Source organism: Oncorhynchus keta, chromosome 12, assembly GCF_023373465.1.
Source record: "Oncorhynchus keta strain PuntledgeMale-10-30-2019 chromosome 12, Oket_V2, whole genome shotgun sequence".
NCBI lineage: Eukaryota > Metazoa > Chordata > Actinopteri > Salmoniformes > Salmonidae > Oncorhynchus > Oncorhynchus keta.
This window is the reverse complement of record NC_068432.1, coordinates 37,628,630-37,647,901: the sequence shown is the minus strand read 5'-3', so window position 1 is coordinate 37,647,901 and position 19,272 is coordinate 37,628,630. Positions and strand designations below refer to the sequence as shown.

Genomic DNA, 19,272 nt, shown 5'->3' with positions numbered 1-19,272 from the left:
GAAAAATGTGCTATGCCTATACAGCTGCCTGAGATCAACAGTTATCCCAGCATGATAAGACCTGTATGATACCATCAGCTATTCATCTCCCCTAACATTCTGATGGGTTTACTATTTACCTTCCGCAAGTGCTTTGGCTATTTTTTCCTGTTCCTCTCGTATCTTCTTCTCTGCTTCCTCAACACGCCTCTCTTCCTCAGCTCTTGGCTTCAGATAGTCTAACGGAAATGCAGAGATGACATTCAGTAACATTGCAATTATGAACATTCAAAATACCCTCGGGTGACATTAACACAATATTATATATTGTAGGGAGGCAGGCAGCCTAGCGGTTAAGAGTGTTGGGCCAGTAAATATAAGGTCACTGGATTGAATCCCCGAGCAGACTAGGTGAAAAATCTGTTGATGTGCCCTTGAGCAAGGCACTTAACCCTAATTGCTTGTTTGTTGCTCTGGATAAGAGCTTATGCTAAATAAAATAAAAACGTAATTTTACTTACCATATCTCTGTTTGCCATAGAACATGCCAATGAGCAAGAATGACCACCTTGCCGTCTGAAATAAAGGAAAATTGAGTTGATTTAACGTTACCCAGTTTAAAATTATTGACCTCTGTCTAAACTGGTTGACTTTCAATCGTCTTTTGGCATAATAATTCGTTAAAGGGCGCGTTGGTAAATTTGCTTTGGTTATCTACCCCGATTTCAGAGCACTCTCGTCTGAGCGTGACCAAGCGCAAAATAATATGAATTTGCAAATGCTCAACACCCTTTGTCACCCACACCAGACACGATCAGAACACACAGGTTGAAATATCAAAACAAACTCTGAACCAATTATATTCATTTGGGGACAGGTCAAAACGCATTAAACATTTATGGCAATTTAGCTAGCTTGCTGTTGCTAGATAATTTGTCATGGGATATAAACGTTGGGTTGTTATTTTACCTGAAATGTACAAGGTCCTCTACTCCAACAATTAATCCACAGATAAAACGGTAAATTCCTTCAGGCTTCTTTTTCTTCTTTGGACTTTAAATGGCGGTTGGCAACCACCTTTACGGTGCATTACCATAAAGATGAACCGAATGTGGACCTCAGTTCAGCTTTCAATCACTCACGTGGGTAGTATATACGCCTAAAAACCAATGAGGAGATGGGAGCGCTTGAGCATCACAAAAATAACCAAGTTCTATTTTAGCGGCTGGCCACACATAAACTTAATTATGCACGAGCAGTGTGGGTGCAATGATTGAATAACATGTATGTGTAAATAGATTTTGCAATGCTCGCGTATGCGGTGTGGTCAGCATGTTACAGTCACCAACGCTCTGGATAACATAAAAACAGCAGAGTAAAATGGTCAGTGAAGTGTTCTCTCGTGTGTCTGGATGTAAGCGAATCAGCAAGTTACCCAATCAGCAAGCTACCCAACGTTAGCCAGTTAGCTTGGGTGCTTGACTGGCAAAGCGTCCAGTGTGCGCTCTGAACTCTCCGAGAGCGAAACTCTGAATTTACAAACGGACAATGCTCTACATTTACGAACACCCATATTGAATTTACGAACACACCCAAAGTTAGTCTAACACGCTAGCAAGACTAACGTTTCCTCTTAGATGATTTGGAACGCCCCCAGTTAGCCATGCAAGTCTATAAATTAGCCCGTTGTTATCAATAATTATTACAAGTCAATTAACTAAATTACTATAAACATTGATTTTGGGTTGGCCGGATTATTTAGTTACGTTTGGCTAGTTTTATGGCAGGCATATCGTTAGTCAACGTTAGCTAGCTAGCTGGCTAACCCTCATTGGATTTAACCAGTCAATGTCATATGAAAGTTCACGTTAGTAAGCTTTCTAACGGCCCAGACATCTGCTTTTAACATTTAACATAACAACAGCATGTTGTATTCATCATATGATTTCAATGGAGTTAGTTATACAACACAATTTAATAAAAATAAATATAGACTTACCTTGATGACAGGCGACACTACAACTGGAGGTACCATATTGCTGTTGTAAATTTGAGGAAATGCGCATGCCAGGGAGGAGTGTTGATAGCAGATCAAGTCGATTATTCGGAACAGTAATTCTTACTTTTATGTATTTGTTATTATGTGATTCAACGTTATTTCTATAGCATGGGCTTTATATACAATCAATACTTTTGTTCTCTCGCGCTTTCAACCAGACAGGTTAGGGCTATGTCATACAATGTAATGTGGTCATGGACTAGTAATGGGAAGTTCGGCTCATTTTACCGACTCGGATCTTTACGATTCATTCAGTCAAAGAAACGAATATTTCGACTCATTTCGTTCATTTGAGACAGTAATGCCCATAGCTACGGAACATACAGAGCACGCTGGACCCTCTACTGGCGAACAGAACTCGTGATTCTACAAGTCTCTCGTTCACCATAAGTGGCTTATTGGAGCTGTCATTTTTGACTGTGACTTGTAAACGTGTGCTCTAAATAATGTACATTGGTTAATTTCTAGGCATACAAATACGATTATTTCTTGATAGACCTATATTTGAAACCAGGTCTAGTTGTGGCCTCAAATGGACTAGATTGTGAATGATTTGGCGGAATGCATTGTTACTGACGCGACACATGGGACTACTAGAACTTCGAGAGCTGGTGTAAACCAAACTATAAGCACTGTGTCGTTCGCGAACTGCAGACCCCCAAATTATGAATGTTCTAGTTGTTGAGCAGAGGCTGTGTATGTTTTGTTTATACAAAGCTGTGACCATAACATTAAATAATCAATTAATTGCATTCATTCTTGCACCATGCAAACAATTCTCAGTTCTAAACATGTATTTTTCTTCTCTATACTCATGATTGCACATATACCAGACAATTATTTTAGTTGGTGGTTGGGGTACATCTCTGGAGGCACTGAGCTGGAGGAGCATTTATTTATCCTGCTGTAGGCCTCATTCTTATAGAGTTCCACAGTATGAGTCATAATACCCATAAAACCTGACTTTCAAACAAGGAAATTGCTCTGACCAGGTTGCTGACTGCAGGTTGTCCGCATGAGGTTCCTTGATTGGTGAAGCGTGTCGAGTTGATCCATAGTTCGGGGAATAGGAAATGGCGGCGAGTAGTGCGGGCTAAATGGAGAAAAAGTTGGTGAAGCAACAGCTGTGTTGGAATACGAACAATATGGGTATCAGTTCTGATTGTATGGAATGGGAGGATGAGGGTCAAGGACCAGAATGGTCGGTAGTGGAACGACAGGAAGAAGAGAGATAATGATACAGAAAGCAGTGGAGCGTCTAGTAAAGAAAGCATAAAGAGGGCCAAGGTTTGAATCAAGAGTAGTGATGTGTTGGAGTGGAAAGTGGTGATAGTGTTTGATGAGACCACAGGGCCCCACTTACACCCTATCCGACTAACTAATGCTTTAGAGAAAGAGGTAGGTGAAATGAAATTAGCTTGGTTAATTGGAAATGGCAGATTGTTAGTATTGTGTGGTATCCAGGCTCACCAAGAGAAGATTTAGAAAATGGAAAAGCTTAATGGGAAGAAGATTAAAAGCCATGTCCCTGTGGTCTCAATATCTATGTCCACAGATGATATTAAAATGTGAATGGAGGCAGACTTATTGAGGCCAAAAAGTTGATCAGTAGGAAATAGGGTCAAAGAAGTGAAAGCTTATCAGTGATGCTGAGGTTTGAGAAAGTCTTGCTGAGAAAAGTACAGATAGGATTCCTTAGTGTCAATGTCAGAGAATTTGTCCCATATGCACTGCAGTGTTTTAAATGCCAAAGAAAGGGACATGTAGCTGCTCAGTGTAAAGGAAAGAAAATATGTGCCAAGTGTGGAGGGGCACATGATTATGGTGAATGTGGAAGCAATGTGATGGTTAAGTGCTGTAATTGTGAGGGAGAACACAGTGCAGCATTTGGTGGATGTTAGCTACAGAGAGAGGCTCATAGATATAAGATCAGTCATGATGTATCATATGCAGAGGCCTTAAAACAGGTTGGTGGAACTACAGTGCAGACTGATGGAGCTTACATGGATGTACCTGTAGTAAGTGGACCTACTGTCTGGTCTGGTGCTTCTGCTGGTCCTGGCATGGTTTGGAGGCCTGTTCAGAAATCTTGTGCTCATGAATGTGCAGTGTCAAAGGACACTTTGATAATGAATGAAGTTGACTTCATAGCTGTTATTGATAAGGTTATCAATACGACTCAGGTTGTGGAAAGCAGAAATGCCAGGTTGAAGGTTGTTGTGGAGACAGCATATGTTACAAATGGTTGTTGACATACTGAACAATCCTAAGGGTGGAGTGTTTCAGTATGATACAGATCAAGAATAGTGGGGTTGAGGGGGGTTGCTAGAAGTTAGTAGGGATTTAATTTGGTTTTGAATTGTATTTTCATGGTAGTACAGATTTGGGCAGATCATGATTGATCGTGCATTCCAGCACAGTAGGTGGCGGCATGCACTTAAACGATTGTTTCCGTACGGCCATGATATCATAGAAGAAGAAGGTGCAATTTAAGTGTTTATAAAATCTCATATGGGAAAAACGAATGGAGGAAAACAAATTGGAACCATTTCCTCCATTCGTTTTTCCCATATGGGATTTTATAAACACTTAGGCTTGTAGGCTTACCCTGGCGTGATGTTTTGATAACCATGTCAATCTCTCAATATTTTCACCTGTATTTACCCCCCAAAATGAAATGCTAAGTAGATGTTCATGTAGCTATTATAAAGAACTACAAATGCCATTATGATCTGGACGAGACTGCCGACTCGAGACAAAGGTAAGAATCTCTGGATGATCTATCTAATGTTAGCTAAATGTAGTAATAAATAAATAGGCTACATTTCTTTGAATTGACAATTCTGTGAACTGTCTTGTGCAGGTTTTAAATTGAATCAATACCTGTTAGCAAAGGTGTCAGTTAAAGATGACGTGCAAGAGGGTTTTGTAGTCTTGCATGATGCCTACTTTGATGTTAATGATCATTTTTGAATCTGAGTAAATGGAGCCAAATATATTGATGAAAGTCACCTTGTTAGAGATTTACATGGTTATCAAAATGTCACACCCTTATTTTAAGTGTTTCTACAATTCCCTATGGGAAAAATTACTGGTGGAGAAGCGATAGGAACCATTTCTCTGTTTGACTGCTGGGTATCATGACGCCTCCACTGTGGGCCTCTATTATTATCTCTGTGGTAGGATACAGTGGTAGGATACATTGCTGCCAGCACAAGCAGGTCTAGCAAAGAACTAAAATGAACAAGTCACTCAGTCAAACTAATTATGATTCTCGAGTCAGTAAAAAGAGTAGTTAAAAAAGAACAAATCGTTTGCGAACTGCACATCACTAATGGACTCTTACTTTCAGTAGGTCTACAATATGACATAACTCACCTGTCAGGTGAGAACCAGCCAACCATATGACAACTGATCAGACATGCTATATTTGGCATCAAATTGTTAATATTTTTTTTGATAAATCTATCATCATCATTGCACCTTTGTTTTCAATCAGAATTGTAATATCTCTTGTTGAATACAGAATATAAGCATTGAAATACACTTTCAATATAAAAACGTAACATTGTATGTCATTTATGCCTATTCAATGCAAAGTCACAGTTATTCGTAAAGGGAGGAAGTGTCTGTGGACTGTGTTGTTCTTGAATGAAAATCACTTCACCTCAAAAAAATCACAGTAAATTAGATAAGGGTTTTTGATATAAACAAGAAACCCCCAAAATACAAATATCACATCACTTTGTAGACAGTGTTCAGTCGTTGTCATAGATGCAACCTGCAAAGAAATGACAGCTATTACTAGAGATGACTGACATTTGAAAAATAATTCTCAGACAAGAAAAACACATCAGCACCATATTGCAAGAATAAAATTGATAGCGTTGATCGCTTGATCTTCTGATTTATTATGATATTCATTATTAAATGCCATTGCATGTCAGGTCTGAAACATACCATCACTAATGTCATCATAGATATCAGCATCTCTGTAAAAGCAAAACAGATGATTGGTATCAAATTCTGGGTATTTCATATCCAAGCATTTTTCTCTGCAGTTTAGTAAACTGTTAATTACATACTATACAGTATATTATGTGTATTTATAGATGTGATTTTGTATTATCTGTTTTTGTGTTGTACTTACTCTACTACAATATGGCTGGTCAAGACGTAGCCGACTGAAGGAGAGAGAGATGGGGAGAGATCATTGAAGTTAGTTCCCTTGCAGATTTGTTTTATTGCAGAACGCCTATGTATCACACTGAGGATTCATTGTTACTCACACTTGCCCTCCTCGTTTCTGCAGATGAGTTTGTTGTCTACAGGCTTAACGATGACATCCAGAGTCTCCCCAGGTCTCAACAACAGATCTTTACTGCTCCACTTCTTATTGGCCAAGGTGGAAACGATGGTCACCTGATAGAGTACCTGGATTTTCCCATCATACTATAGGAATGAGAGGTCAGGTTTGAGGGTCGAATGAATGTACAAGAAATGTACAATTATAAACTTAAATTGTGATAGCCAAATTACCTTGAACTTCTTTCTGAATTCCTTCTCTTCCTTTTCAAGTTTCTTTAGCTTTTTAGGATCTTTGTCCTCAGCCTTACCCTTGGTTTTACTTAGTGGGAGATTGAAGAGAGAAAAACGGGACATTATCAAAATGCTTCCCAGTGGATGATAAGGACATTCTTATGTAATTACAGCGACTTTGTTTAAACACGGGTAAAAAAAAATACCCTCTCTGTCATTACCTGCTAATAGGTGGAGGCAGATGGAAGTTAGTGGTGTCAACATCATCATAAATATCTGAATCACTGACTTCAGAAGATTATTTTTAGAACAACAAAAGATACAGAGAAATAACATCAAGAACACATTGAAACGGAAGGGAAGTTAACAGTACTTTCAAAATTCTATTCTTCAGTTGTTGTAATGCCACCGACACAGAACACACATAGTCACTCTGCATATTAATCATATTAAGTTACCAGTATTTCCTGTCTGGTCAAACTGGGAAGGTGGGGATACTCTGAAAATGACAAAAACAGAATTAAAATATTAGTCCATGTTATGTCTGGTGCAAGTTGATTTTATTGTTGTGGGTTCATTGTAAGCAAAAGGACACAAATCAATACAGAGAATCTAGCAATAATAAAACAAAAACAGGTCAACAAATCACAACCAATGGAACTATGATTAGAGTTTAGTTATTTTTTTCACACCTGTACATAGAACATTGTAAGTGAGTGCATCTACAGTAGATTTATAGACAGAAATGGGGAAGGTTGTTCATTCATTAAAGGATGTAAAATAAGTATTTATTTAATGATTTACAGTGTTTGACTTGGGCAGGAGCTCACCAGAGTACCGTTACCCCAAACTTTCTACTGCTTGAGCTCCTGTTCCTCTTATAGAATATTAGCTCAATTGTATTGTGGAGCTCCTGCACCTAAATATTAATGGTACCGGGACCCAACATGAGTACTAGCACCTATTTCAGTCCAAGTCAAGCACTGATGATGTAAGTATGATTTCATTAAATTATTCAGTAGTGAGGTAATGAATCGCTTCAGTCCCTCCTGATTGGTGCTTTGATATTTGGGGTTATCGGGATAGGAGGTAATTACAGTGTATTTCCTGATCCATCTTATGGTATTACTCAATTTTGCTGCCTGGGCTTTTCCTCCACTGGTCGAAGCCCTTAATAAACATCCAAGAGCGAGGTTTAGGAGGGGATCTGGAGTCTGAGGGGCTAGGGCTGCACATACATACTTATTCACATACTTACACAGACACATGCATAGAAAACATACACTCACAGATGAATGCACACCAATGAATCTACACCATCATAGTGCAAAAAGATATTCTCACCTGACGTCGAAGCTTGAATCGTCAAGATCATCATATATGTCACTATCCTCATCAGGAGGGGAAGGAAGAACCACTAGGAATGACCAAGATAAAAATGTAATCTAGATTTAACTAAAGTAATTTGTGACCACATTGCCATATTGTGTTGTTCAGTTTCAATATTACGTTTTGGTCATTTGAAACTTACTTCCTGCACTTTTAATCCCACTGGAATGAGGAGGACATCATTCCATTGGGTCACATAATTACACAATCAAAAGACGGAAAGAAATTCATGCAGTGCATTACAATAATAAGATATTCATGTCTTTCCAATGGTTATTTGTCTCAAATGTTTTTTACAGTGTCAGCAGGATCGAGAGCCATTTTACCTGCTGGGGTCATTCTGAAAGGCCACATCATCGTATACCTCCGGTTCGTGCTCCATATGACTGGATATAGACACACCCTGACGCTTCAGGATGTCAAAGTCAATCTCAACAGACTCAGTCTTCACATAGCCATCTGCAAATATACAGAGCACATGTTAGTCTTGCACATGAAGAACAGTCAAAAGGATGTGAGGGAGAAAAGTAACCTGGAATAGGAGCGAGGAGGAGAAGGAGGAGGAGGAGACGGCTGTCACTTACAGGAGCCGTCCTGTGACCTCCCTAGCCAGCGTCCTTCTGGGTTGTCCAAAACACGCATGATGTCAATAGACTCTCCCTGCTTCAGCCCCAGGTCCGTCTTACTCCCTTTACTGTCCACTCTGGCCTGGACCCTGTGGATGACCTTCAGTAGTGGACCAGTCAACTGCCACAAAAGGAAACATAAATACATGATAGAAGATGGAGAGTAAACACATTCACTTCATAAATAGTATACTGGATGGACTCTACAATACAGCAAGATCGAGGGGAACTACCGAACAACAGGCTTTTGCAAACACTTACTTTGAATTTATTTTTGGCCTCTTGTTCTTTCCTCTCACGTTCTTTCTGTTCTTTCCTTTCCACCTGTCGCTTTTTCTCCTCCCTCTCTCTCATCTTCTCCTGCTCCTTTGATTCCACTGCCCCCCTGATTATAAATAAGTGTCAGTGGTGTTAATGCTCACTAGAAGGCAGTGTTTATATAAAACTATAGACTTGTCTCAGACATCTCATCAGCTTTTGGGCGTTATAGAGTCCTCTGTCTATGTCTAAAACCGGTTTCCAATTTCACAGATTGGTACAATAGAAAAAGTTGAATAGAACTTGCAGGGAATCTTTCTCACCATCTTTTGTCAAGATCTTCATACATTTCATCACTTTCACTGTCCTGTTGGATGAAAAAGATGCAGTCAGAATACTGTAGGCCTGTATGGTGGTATTTCATCAAATACATAGGCCTAAATTGGACAAATGAGGAATTAGGAAAAAAATTCACCTTAGTCATTTGACTAGGATGTCCTCCAGAGGGAGGGGGTGGAGGATTGTTCATTAACCCCACATCATCATAGTTCTCATCTGGGTCAGGTTGGATTCTGGAAGCAGAGACACAAAGTCAGTCAACTGGCCAAAATGACCCACCACATCACAATGGAAATAAGGTCAGTGGACAAGTATGCCACTGGGCATAGACGTCAGTTCAACGTCGATTCCATGTTGATTCATTGTAATTTCATTGAAATGATGTGGAAACAACATTGATTCAACCACTGTGTGCCAAGTGGGATTCTAATTTGAAAGTTACTGAAGGAAATAATGAACATTAGGATCTAAACAAAAAAACTGGGATTTGTGAAAGGGAAGGTGTGCTGTTTCTATGCTCTGAAGCAATTGCAGTGTCTGTCTACAGGCTTTTTGCAGTGTCTGTCTACAGTGCACTTTAATTATGTATGTACTTCACAGGAGGTTGGTGACAACTTAATTGGGGAGGACGGGCTCATGGTAAGGGCTGGTGTGGAATGGTATCAAATACATCAAACATGGCTTCCATAGGTTTGATTCCATTCCATTAGCTCTGTTCTGGCCATTACTATGAGCCGTCCACCCCTCAGCAGCCTCCTGCGATGTACTTCAATGCCAGTAGTGGTATTTTCTAATATCGTCCGGTTTTCATATGACTCCACTCTGATTATCAGAGTCCGGTACTCACATGGCTTCTGGTGGTCGCGGGGGCAGGCTAGGGGCCATGGGGTGAGAGGGCAGGGATGGGGCCATATGGTTACTGGGGTGAGAGGCAGGGTTTGGGGGAACAGATCCCTTCTTTAACCCAGCAGGACCTTCAAGGGAGACAATACAGGCCTTTAGATGACCTCCTCACGCATACATTGAAGAAGGAAATTGCATGAACATGTTTATTTTCAAATCAGCTGTATATAGTGATTGAATATTTTGCTACACCCACAATAACATCTGCTAAACATGTGTATGCAGTGGCTGATTTAGGCATAGGTGACATGGGCAGCCACCCAGGGCGGAATGGTGACATTTGCGCGATTGGTTTTCTATCGATCATATATCATGTCACCGTGTGGGACTTTTTGGTCAATTAACCTTGCCGGAGTGGGCGCACTGATACTAGTTTGTGAGCTAGGCAGGCTACTGCCTGGGAAGGTCTCCCACTCACAAGTACGAGATGGGGAGGGGGGTGGGGGTAGGTTTACCTCAGGTCTCCCCACTGGAAGCCTGAGCTAGGGGGAGCGGAGGAATCTATCAAATTGCGCACCTCTAACTTTGTACAGTACTAATGCAATTAGTAAAATCAGTCACACTACAAAATGCTACCAAATAAACCACAATTCATTCATAATACTGTGAATATATAGTTTCACCGACAAATTGATGCATTTCTTTCTGGTTTGTGTGAAATCGTTAAGAATAATATAAAACCAGTCTGCACACCACCAAGGTGAATTAGTTTAGTCTTGACTCTTGGTTGACAGTGTTGGGGGATGGTAATGTATTGATGCTCGAGTGCCAAATCAACACAAATTTGTTTCAATTGGTCTTTGTTACTTATTTTGGATATTTATCTATTTTGGATATTTATTTTTGTATATGTTTTTACATTGATATCGTTTTAAATGTTCTCAATATTTATTTGTGTTGTTTCAAATGTCTGAATAAATATTGCAGTTAGTGCAGAATGGTGCTTTTTTGGGGGGGGGGGGCATCCATCCATTCGCCCAGGGATCTATGCAAGCTAGAAACGCTACTGTCTGTATGTGACAAATAAAATGTAATTTTATTTGAATAAAGCATCAGTCCTGCTTCTTCTGTGGATGTTATTCTGTAGTTGAAAGGGAGAATAGCAGAGTTTGAGATGACCCTTGTACTCTTGGATACCTGGTTACTGAATATGTTGATTTTCAACCTGCATGTAGGCAACAATCATTACTCAAATCGATAAATAGTGTCTGTAACAGCTTTGGCCTACATTCTCACCAGGGGGAGTGTGGAATTCACATTGGATTCTTCTCTCTGCTGACTAACAGCAATGCATGCAAACCATGCTGAAATCTGTCTTTAGTCAAAACCATATCCCCATGTGGATCCAAACCAGAAACCTTTCACTTGAATATGTGCCAGTTTAAAGACGAACTTCCCAGTTAGGGTGTAAACATCAGCTGTAGAAAGGAGGAAGAAAAAAGAGAAACTAGAGGGAACTTATTTAGGGGAAGCATTCATTTCTGCATCTTTGGTTTTACATTTTGACATTAAATTACAGCACAGCTGTGTGTTTAACTTCACTTATTCTTTATGTAACAGGGCTTATATAAAGCAACGCACTGTGCTGTAAAGCAAATTCAACAGCTCTAATCTGTCTCTCAGTTGTCAGATTTGGTCTTGTGGTTTGTGATGAAGACCTATGATGCAGTTGAGTGTGTGAGTGAGTGTGTACTCTACGGTGTGCATGCATGTGCGTGTGTGCGTATGCGTGTGTGCATGCAAGTTGCCTGCCTGTGTGTGTGTGTGTGTGTGTGTGTGTGTGTGTGTGTGTGTGCGCGTGTGTACATGCAAGTTGCCTGCCTGCGTGTGTGTGTGCGCGTGTGTGTACATGCAAGTTGCCTTCCTGCGTGTGTGTGTGTGTCTGCGTGTCCTCTACTACCCGTCTCTGGGGGTTCTGATCAGTGGAGCATACAACCACATAAACCCCTCTGGTCTGGATGCAAGACGGAAAGTCTGAACAACTGCAGCATGTTTAGAAAACCACAGCAGAAGCATCTTCACTATTGATGGATTTGGCAGTATGTAACTTATTAGTTACGTTTGAGATAGAACACTTACCATCGGTCCTAGCCTCTGTGCCCTTCTTGAACTTATCCAAGGTCACCCTAGGAGGCCGGTTGGGTTTGGCTGGCGCAGTCCCTATTGCCAGGAAATTGGGCATGGGGTTCAATTGGGGGGGGGACGGGCTACTGTTGCTCACCCCCACGACTGGGGGGGTGGGACCCAGGGGCTTCTTAATGAAGCTGGGTTTCTTACTGGCTGTAGGTATAGGAAGACAAGAGTCGCTGGAAGTGAGGGGAAGTTTGGTTATTTCCTTTACCCCATTCTCAGATAGGGTATCTCCTCTATTGAACACGTTCTGTGTAGTCCTGAAGTTGGAGGGTTTGAGGATAGAAGCTGCTCCCAGTGGTTTGGTTGTAGAATCCACTGCTCCATCCACACTATCCTCTGTCTGTAGACTCATCTTTGCAATGGAGATGATGTTTTTTTTGGAAGGGGATATTTTGGGTGGGATGGAGTTCGAGGTACCCCCACTATCGTCAGGTTTGGGGCTGCTGTCTTTGACCCAGGAGGGTTTGGCCACACCCAGGGGAGGTTTGGGAAAGGAAGACTTGATGTCAGACGAGGTCAAGCTCAGAGAGGGCTTCTGGAGAGGGAGTTTGGGCAAAGGGCTTTTGACCTCAGCATCCTGGGATATCTCTGGGCCAGGTGGTTTGAGTTTAAAGGGGTACTGTTTGACAAAGGAGGGTTTGCTGTCCTCTTGGGCGTTTCCAAACTTACTAGGGATCACTTTGATTTTGGGAAAGTCCCTGACTTCTGGAGCGTTCTTGGTGGAGATGGTGCTCTTGAGGAAGTTGGGTTTGGGCGTGGTGGAGGCTGCGCTGCCTGAAAGGCTGGTCTCCAGGGCAGGTTTCTTAGGCTGGATGTGGGGTCCTGAGGACAGGGTGGGGTGCACTGTAGCTTTTGGATGTTCTGAGGAGATACCCTCTGTAGCATTTCCCCCCGTGTTGAAGCGAGCCATGATGGCCTTCACATCAGACTTGTTGTCCTGCTGGCAGGAAACAGAGAAAGACTACTGAGGAGGAAGTGTGCTTAATGTATACACTCTCAGGAGTTTCCCTTAATAAATATGAATTTGAGGAAGACGGAAACATTTAATGTCATTCACATCAATATTGCATTATTGATTCATTAACCACCATTGAAAATGTCTCTACTATACAAACACAGACACATTTAACGAGGGAGCTAGAGAGGGAGAAAAATGGAGAGAAAGGGGTGGGACCCAGGGGGGAGAAAGCTGGAGGTTGTAACAATTGTTCAATAACTGACATTTAGAAATTACTCCAACTTCCACACGTACAGCTACTCATTCCAAACCAATCACAACATCTAAGAGAAAGGTTGCTCTATGATTTTACAGCTCAGATTGATGAAACTCAAAGGACGGACTCTAAAAAGGATTCTAAGCCTTACGACCGAACCCTGAGTAAACTATACTGTGTTTGCACCATGTTGGTCTTTTTAGCCACTTCAATCTCACTGAAGTAAGCCAACAATGATTCACTTACCTCTTCGTGTCTTGAGGTACTAAGAGCACTTAGACCCTCAGGACCCAGTGTGTGACAGATCACACAGGAAATGCAACAAAGTCATGGTGCTAAACAGGAAGTGGACACATCAGTGTTTTGTGCTCACATTACTTGATTAACCCATGCTTTGCTTTGTTTTTCATAGTCAATATAGGAGGTCTAACGATAATGGTTCTGCTACTTACTATTTGACAAAAACAATATATTGAATGGCTGGTTGTTAAAAATATAATTACGATGACCTAAGAAGGCCCAAATAACCAGATTACCACTCTATGGTGAAAGAGTTCTTTAACTTCTGTGTCCGACTACATTGTTGTTGTAGCTGTAGTCTCTTGTTAATCCTGTATTTCCATGCTCAAGATGCAAATGACAAAAAATCAGTTTATTTGTGTTCTGTCTGTGTGAGGTTTTGAACATGCATCTGTTATAAGCTGCTCTAGTGATAGCTGCAGTAAAAGACTACTATATGCTCCATGTTGTTGACAATAAGGGATAAGTGGTGGATGGCTTTCCTCTTGTAGCACCACACCTCACGTTAATGAGGTTTGTTTGAATTGAGATAGAGCAACCTATCATGAGGAAGTGCTGATAAGTCCGGAGGACAGACATTCCTATTGCACAAGGCTGACGGCCCCCTGGCCAGGGAGGAACACGCTGTGCTGTTGTTGAACTTGGACAGACAATTGAGACAGCTAGGAGGCCAGAAGTGTCCATAAGAAGTGGCATCAACTAATCAATTAATGAAACATGTTAACACTTGTTTCACAATGTATTGTAAATTGTATCATGTCATATAAAGAGCAACAACTTGTAACACAGCCACAGAGGGAGATTACTTATTAGGTATCTGAATATCATTCCCACTGGTTCTGCTTAAAGCAGTCAATGCACGTGACATGTTCAATCATTAGCTAAACACTTTTTATTAGCTAAACACCTTTTGCCTCATTGGTGAGCATGCATGACTATTGCTCAACTCCGTAGTTTCCCCCCAGAAACGACACGGAATCCACTTCAGCTGGAATCCACTTACAGTGGCAAGAAAACATATTACATTTACATTACATTTAAGTCATTTAGCAGACGCTCTTACCCAGAGCGACTTACAAATTGGTGCATTCACCTTATGACATCCAGTGGAACAGCCACTTTAAAATAGTGCATCTAAATCTTTTAAGGGGGGTGAGAAGGATTACTTTATCCTATCCTAGGTATTTCTTAAAGAGGTGGGGTTTCAGGTGTCTCCGGAAGGTGGTGATTGACTCCTCTGTCCTGGCGTCGTGAGGGAGTTTGTTCCACCATTGGGGAGCCAGAGCAGCGAACAGTTTTGACTGGGCTGAGCGGGAACTGTACTTCCTCAGTGGTAGGGAGGCGAGCAGGCCAGAGGTGGATGAACGCAGTGCCCTTGTTTGGGTGTAGGGCCTGATCAGAGCCTGGAGGTACTGAGGTGCCGTTCCCCTCACAGCTCCGTAGGCAAGCACCATGGTCTTGTAGCGGATGCGAGCTTCAACTGGAAGCCAGTGGAGAGAGCGGAGGAGCGGGGTGACGTGAGAGAACTTAGGATGGTTGAACACCAGACGGGCTGCGGCGTTCTGGATGAGTTGTAGGGGTTTAATGGCACAGGCAGGGAGCCCAGCCAACAGCGAGTTGCAGTAATCCAGACGGGAGATGACAAGTGCCTGGATTAGGACCTGCGCCGCTTCCTGTGTGAGGCAGGGTCGTACTCTGCGGATGTTGTAGAGCATGAACCTACAGGAACGGGCCACCGCCTTATGTGAACATATGTGAACCCTTTGGAATTATCTGGATTTCTGGATAAATTGTGTAGTGGAAATATCCTGTATTTATCAAATCATGAGACCCAAACCACCACACAAGTCAGAGTTATCATAAAGTCCATCTTTAATTATTATGAGCTCCATCACAACCCTGTGACTCTCAGATCAATTCAGTGTCTATAAATGAATTCTCTGAGAGTCCTTACACATTGCAACTGAGATCCTTTATAGCAAAGACACACATAGCCAGACAGCATTGGCTATAAATTATCGTTCAGCTTTGTCTCCTAAACTATGTTCTTATCTCGCTCTTGGTACCACTCAGGACCAAAAACAAAACCTTATCCACTAGCATATATTAAACACACCCCTCCTGGACAAGATCTCAGAGACACAGTGACTGGCACACAGACATTGTGGAGCTAAGAGATAATTGGTTCCCCCTCAATCATCCCTTCACATGGTTTAAAAGATATGTTTACATATGAAGACAAGCTTGACCTCTTCCCTCTCTGCGGCCCAAGTAACTGAACCCAGGACAGAGAAAGGATAACTGCAAATGGCCACCACTATATTACAACAAGATACATTCTAAATGAGAAGTAACTGACAAGCATATAATGAAAATAAAACATCTTATCTATGTTACCCAACTATTCTGATTCATCCCCAACAATTGGTCATCAAATTTGATCTGCTCCTCATCTAAGTCACAACAATAGACAAAAATGTTGTGCTTAAACTAATAACACACATTATTGTATTTTTCTTGTCTATATTGAATACATCATTTAAGCATTCACAGTGTAGGTTGGAAGAAATATGTCAAACCCTAGGCTAATGACTTCTCCAAAAGCTAATTGGAGCCAGGAGTCAGCTAACCTGGAGGTTCAATCAATGAGACGAGATTGGAGATGTTGGTTAGAGCTGCCTTGCCCTATAAAAAACTCACAAGATTTGAGTTTACTATTCACAAGAAGCATTGCCTGATGTGAACCATGCCTTGAGCAAAAGAGATCTCAGAAGACCTAAGAATGGTTGACTTGCATAAAGCTGGAAAAGGTTACAAAAGTATCTCTAAAAGCCTTGATATTCATCAGTCCACAGTAAGACAAATTGTCTATAAATGGAGAAAGTTCAGCACTGTTGCTATTCTCCCTATGAGTGGCTGTCCTGCGAAGATGACTGCAAGAGTAGAGTGCAGAATGCTCAATGAGGTTAAGAAGAATCCTAGTGTCAGCTAAAGACTTACAGAATATTTGGAACATGCTAACATCTCTGTTGACAAGTCTACGATATGTAAAACATGGGAGGACACCACGGAAGAAGCCACTGCTGTCCAAAGAAAACATTTCTGCACGTCTGAAGTTCCCAAAAGTGCACCTGGATGTTCTGTGGACAGATGAAACTACAGTTGAGTTGTTTGGAAGGAACACACAACACAGTGTGGAGAAAAAAAGGCTCAGTACACCAACACCAAAACCAAAACATCATCCCAACTGTAAAGTATGGAGGAGGGAGCATCAGGGTTTGGGGCTGCTTTGCTGCCTCAGGGCCTGGACAACTTGCTATCATTGATGGAAAAATGAATTCCCAAGTTTATTAAGGACATTTTGCAGGAGAATGTTAGGCTTATCTGTCCGCCAATTGACGCTCAACAGAAGTTGGGTGACGCAACAGGACAACGACCCAAAACGCAGAAGTAAATCAACAACAAAATGGCTTCAACAGAAGAAAATACGCCTTCTGGAGTGGCCCAGTCCTGACCTCAACCCTATTTGAGATGCTGTGGCATGACCTCACGAGAGCAGTTCACACCAGACATCCCAAGAATATTGCTGAACTGAAACAGTTTTGTAAAGGGGAATGGTCCAAAATTCCTCCTGACCGTTGTGCAGGTCTGATCCGCAACAGAAAACATTTGGTTGAGGTTATTGTTGCCAAAGGAGGGGCAACCAGTTATTAAATCCAAAGGTTCACATACTTTCCCCACCCTGTACTGTGAATGTTTACACGGTGTGTTCAATAAAGACATGAAAACCTATAATTGTTTGTTATTAGTTTAAGCAGACTGTGTTTGTCTATTGTTGTGACCAAGATGAAGATCACATTTTATGACCATTTTATGCAGAAATCCAGGTATTTCCAAAAGGTTCACATACTTTTTCTTGCCACTAACTAGTTCATGTCCCTTACAAATGTAGCCATTTGGAAGCTAATCATTATTAAACAAAGATCTAAAGGGGAATGTGTCTGTTATGGATGTGCTAAAGACTGTGTGACAATGCTATTTCATGTTTATGACTTTACAGACACAGTGGGTTTCACTTGTCTAACGGCTACTGTATGTGTCACAAAGACATTAAAGAATGTCCTTTCAGCATCCTTCTGTCTATAGTCACCTCACCAGAGTGTGCTGCATGTCTAGCAGGAGTAAATTACAGCCAATAACAGAGTTTCTACAGCAACACATGGACTTTTTTGATACATGAGATGAGTTGGCTGTGAGTTGGCTGTGAGCTGGGAATTATTTTGATATGACATGGCCTTGAGCAAAAAAAAAGTAGGCTGTTGTAATTAAGATTACTTAGTATTAATGATTTTTCCAACAATATAACTAACCTCCTGACACGCTAAGGAGAGGTCAGTGTCTTAGATGTTGTTCTTATAGCTCAATAAAGGATAACATGTATTGAGTAAAAGCAAAGAGGAACCAAAGGTTTCAAGTTGAAAAGGCTGTATTACACAATCCAGACTGCCACAACCCTGTTAAGCAAAACTGCTTTGAACAAGTACTTCTATAATGCAGAGGTTAAGAGCTACTCTAATAAGAAAAAACAAAAAGACATCAACAAACTTTTCTAATCTCCGTCTCATAGCGCTTTCATAAAACTTCCAAGAAAAATGTGCAAAGAAAACAGGGCACCGTATAACAAAGAACATTAAAATAGAATAGTATATATTTACAAAACTCCTGCTCCTACCTGCCACTACACTACGTTGTACAACAAGGACGGTAAACAAACAGTAAAGCTTTCCCAACTGAAATGTTCTGCCCTGTTACATGTATATCCTACTACCATTCACTTCTTATGTATAAACCCACTGACCTGTATATACTTGCATTCTCATGTTTCTTTAACTCTCATTGCAGTTCTTGTGTGTTTTTTAGTCAGACTTTTTAACATTTTATCTATGTTATCTAAGTTATGATTATCATTGCACTGTTGGAAAGATCTCTCAAGGTTAGAATATTACTGTACCACAGGAGGATGTTGGCACCTTAATTGTGGAGAATGGGCTCATGGTAATGACTAGAGTGGAATAAGTGGCATGGTATCAAATACAGCAAACACATGGTTTCCAGGTGTTTGATGACATTCCATTTGCTCCATTCCGGCCATTATTATGAGCCGTTCTCCCCTCAGCAGCCTCATGTTTACTGTACTGTTTTACACCTGTTGTATCCTGTGCACGTGGCAAATAAACTTTAAAACTTGAAACATGAAGCTAGTTATACAGTAGCTAATAAAGATACAGTACCATTTACTGTACGTCTGGTACTCACCATAGTGGGAACAGTCAGCGCCCAGAGAATCTATCAAGTCTGTACGTGGGCTGGTGGTCCTTGGGTAGGGAGAGTCTTTGTTTGTGCATGTGAATTAGTTCCTCTGTGTGTGTGTGTGTGTGTGTGTGTGTGTGTGTGTGTGTGTGTGTGTGTGTGTGTGTGTGTGTGTGTGTGTGTGTGTGTGTGTGTGTGTGTGTGTGTGTGTGTGTGTGTGTGT

General features: G+C 41.2%; 1 protein-coding gene and 1 long non-coding RNA gene across 6 annotated transcripts; both read right to left on the bottom strand.

Moving 5' to 3' along the window:
- Positions 1 to 123: 123 nt before the first annotated feature.
- Positions 124 to 2,331, bottom strand: LOC127906353 (uncharacterized). Of its 2 annotated transcripts, none has more exons than XR_008060956.1 (4): positions 1,979 to 2,331; positions 949 to 1,138; positions 501 to 555; positions 124 to 218 (listed from the first exon to the last, which is right to left on the bottom strand). It is a non-coding gene; the product is annotated as an uncharacterized LOC127906353 (long non-coding RNA). The 2 variants fall into 2 exon arrangements; XR_008060957.1 differs by lacking the exon at positions 1,979 to 2,331 and adding an exon at positions 1,415 to 1,956.
- Positions 2,332 to 5,585: 3,254 nt separating this feature from the next.
- Positions 5,586 to 19,272, bottom strand: LOC118391450 (FYN-binding protein 1-like). Of its 4 annotated transcripts, none has more exons than XM_035782860.2 (17): positions 19,056 to 19,262; positions 12,172 to 13,165; positions 10,037 to 10,163; positions 9,326 to 9,422; positions 9,174 to 9,217; positions 8,854 to 8,977; positions 8,551 to 8,713; positions 8,293 to 8,425; positions 8,109 to 8,128; positions 7,922 to 7,994; positions 7,036 to 7,076; positions 6,799 to 6,865; positions 6,578 to 6,665; positions 6,328 to 6,490; positions 6,189 to 6,222; positions 5,999 to 6,030; positions 5,586 to 5,819 (listed from the first exon to the last, which is right to left on the bottom strand). In XM_035782860.2, exons 1-17 carry the CDS (start codon positions 19,056 to 19,058, stop codon positions 5,797 to 5,799), a joined length of 2,226 nt encoding a protein of 741 aa, XP_035638753.1. In that variant the 5' UTR covers positions 19,059 to 19,262; the 3' UTR covers positions 5,586 to 5,796. The 4 variants fall into 4 exon arrangements, 3 of the variants coding, with proteins under 3 accessions (XP_035638753.1, XP_035638754.1, XP_035638756.1); XM_035782861.2 differs by having other exon boundaries at positions 12,172 to 13,162; positions 19,056 to 19,260; XM_035782863.2 differs by lacking the exon at positions 19,056 to 19,262 and adding an exon at positions 18,598 to 18,717 and having other exon boundaries at positions 12,172 to 13,162.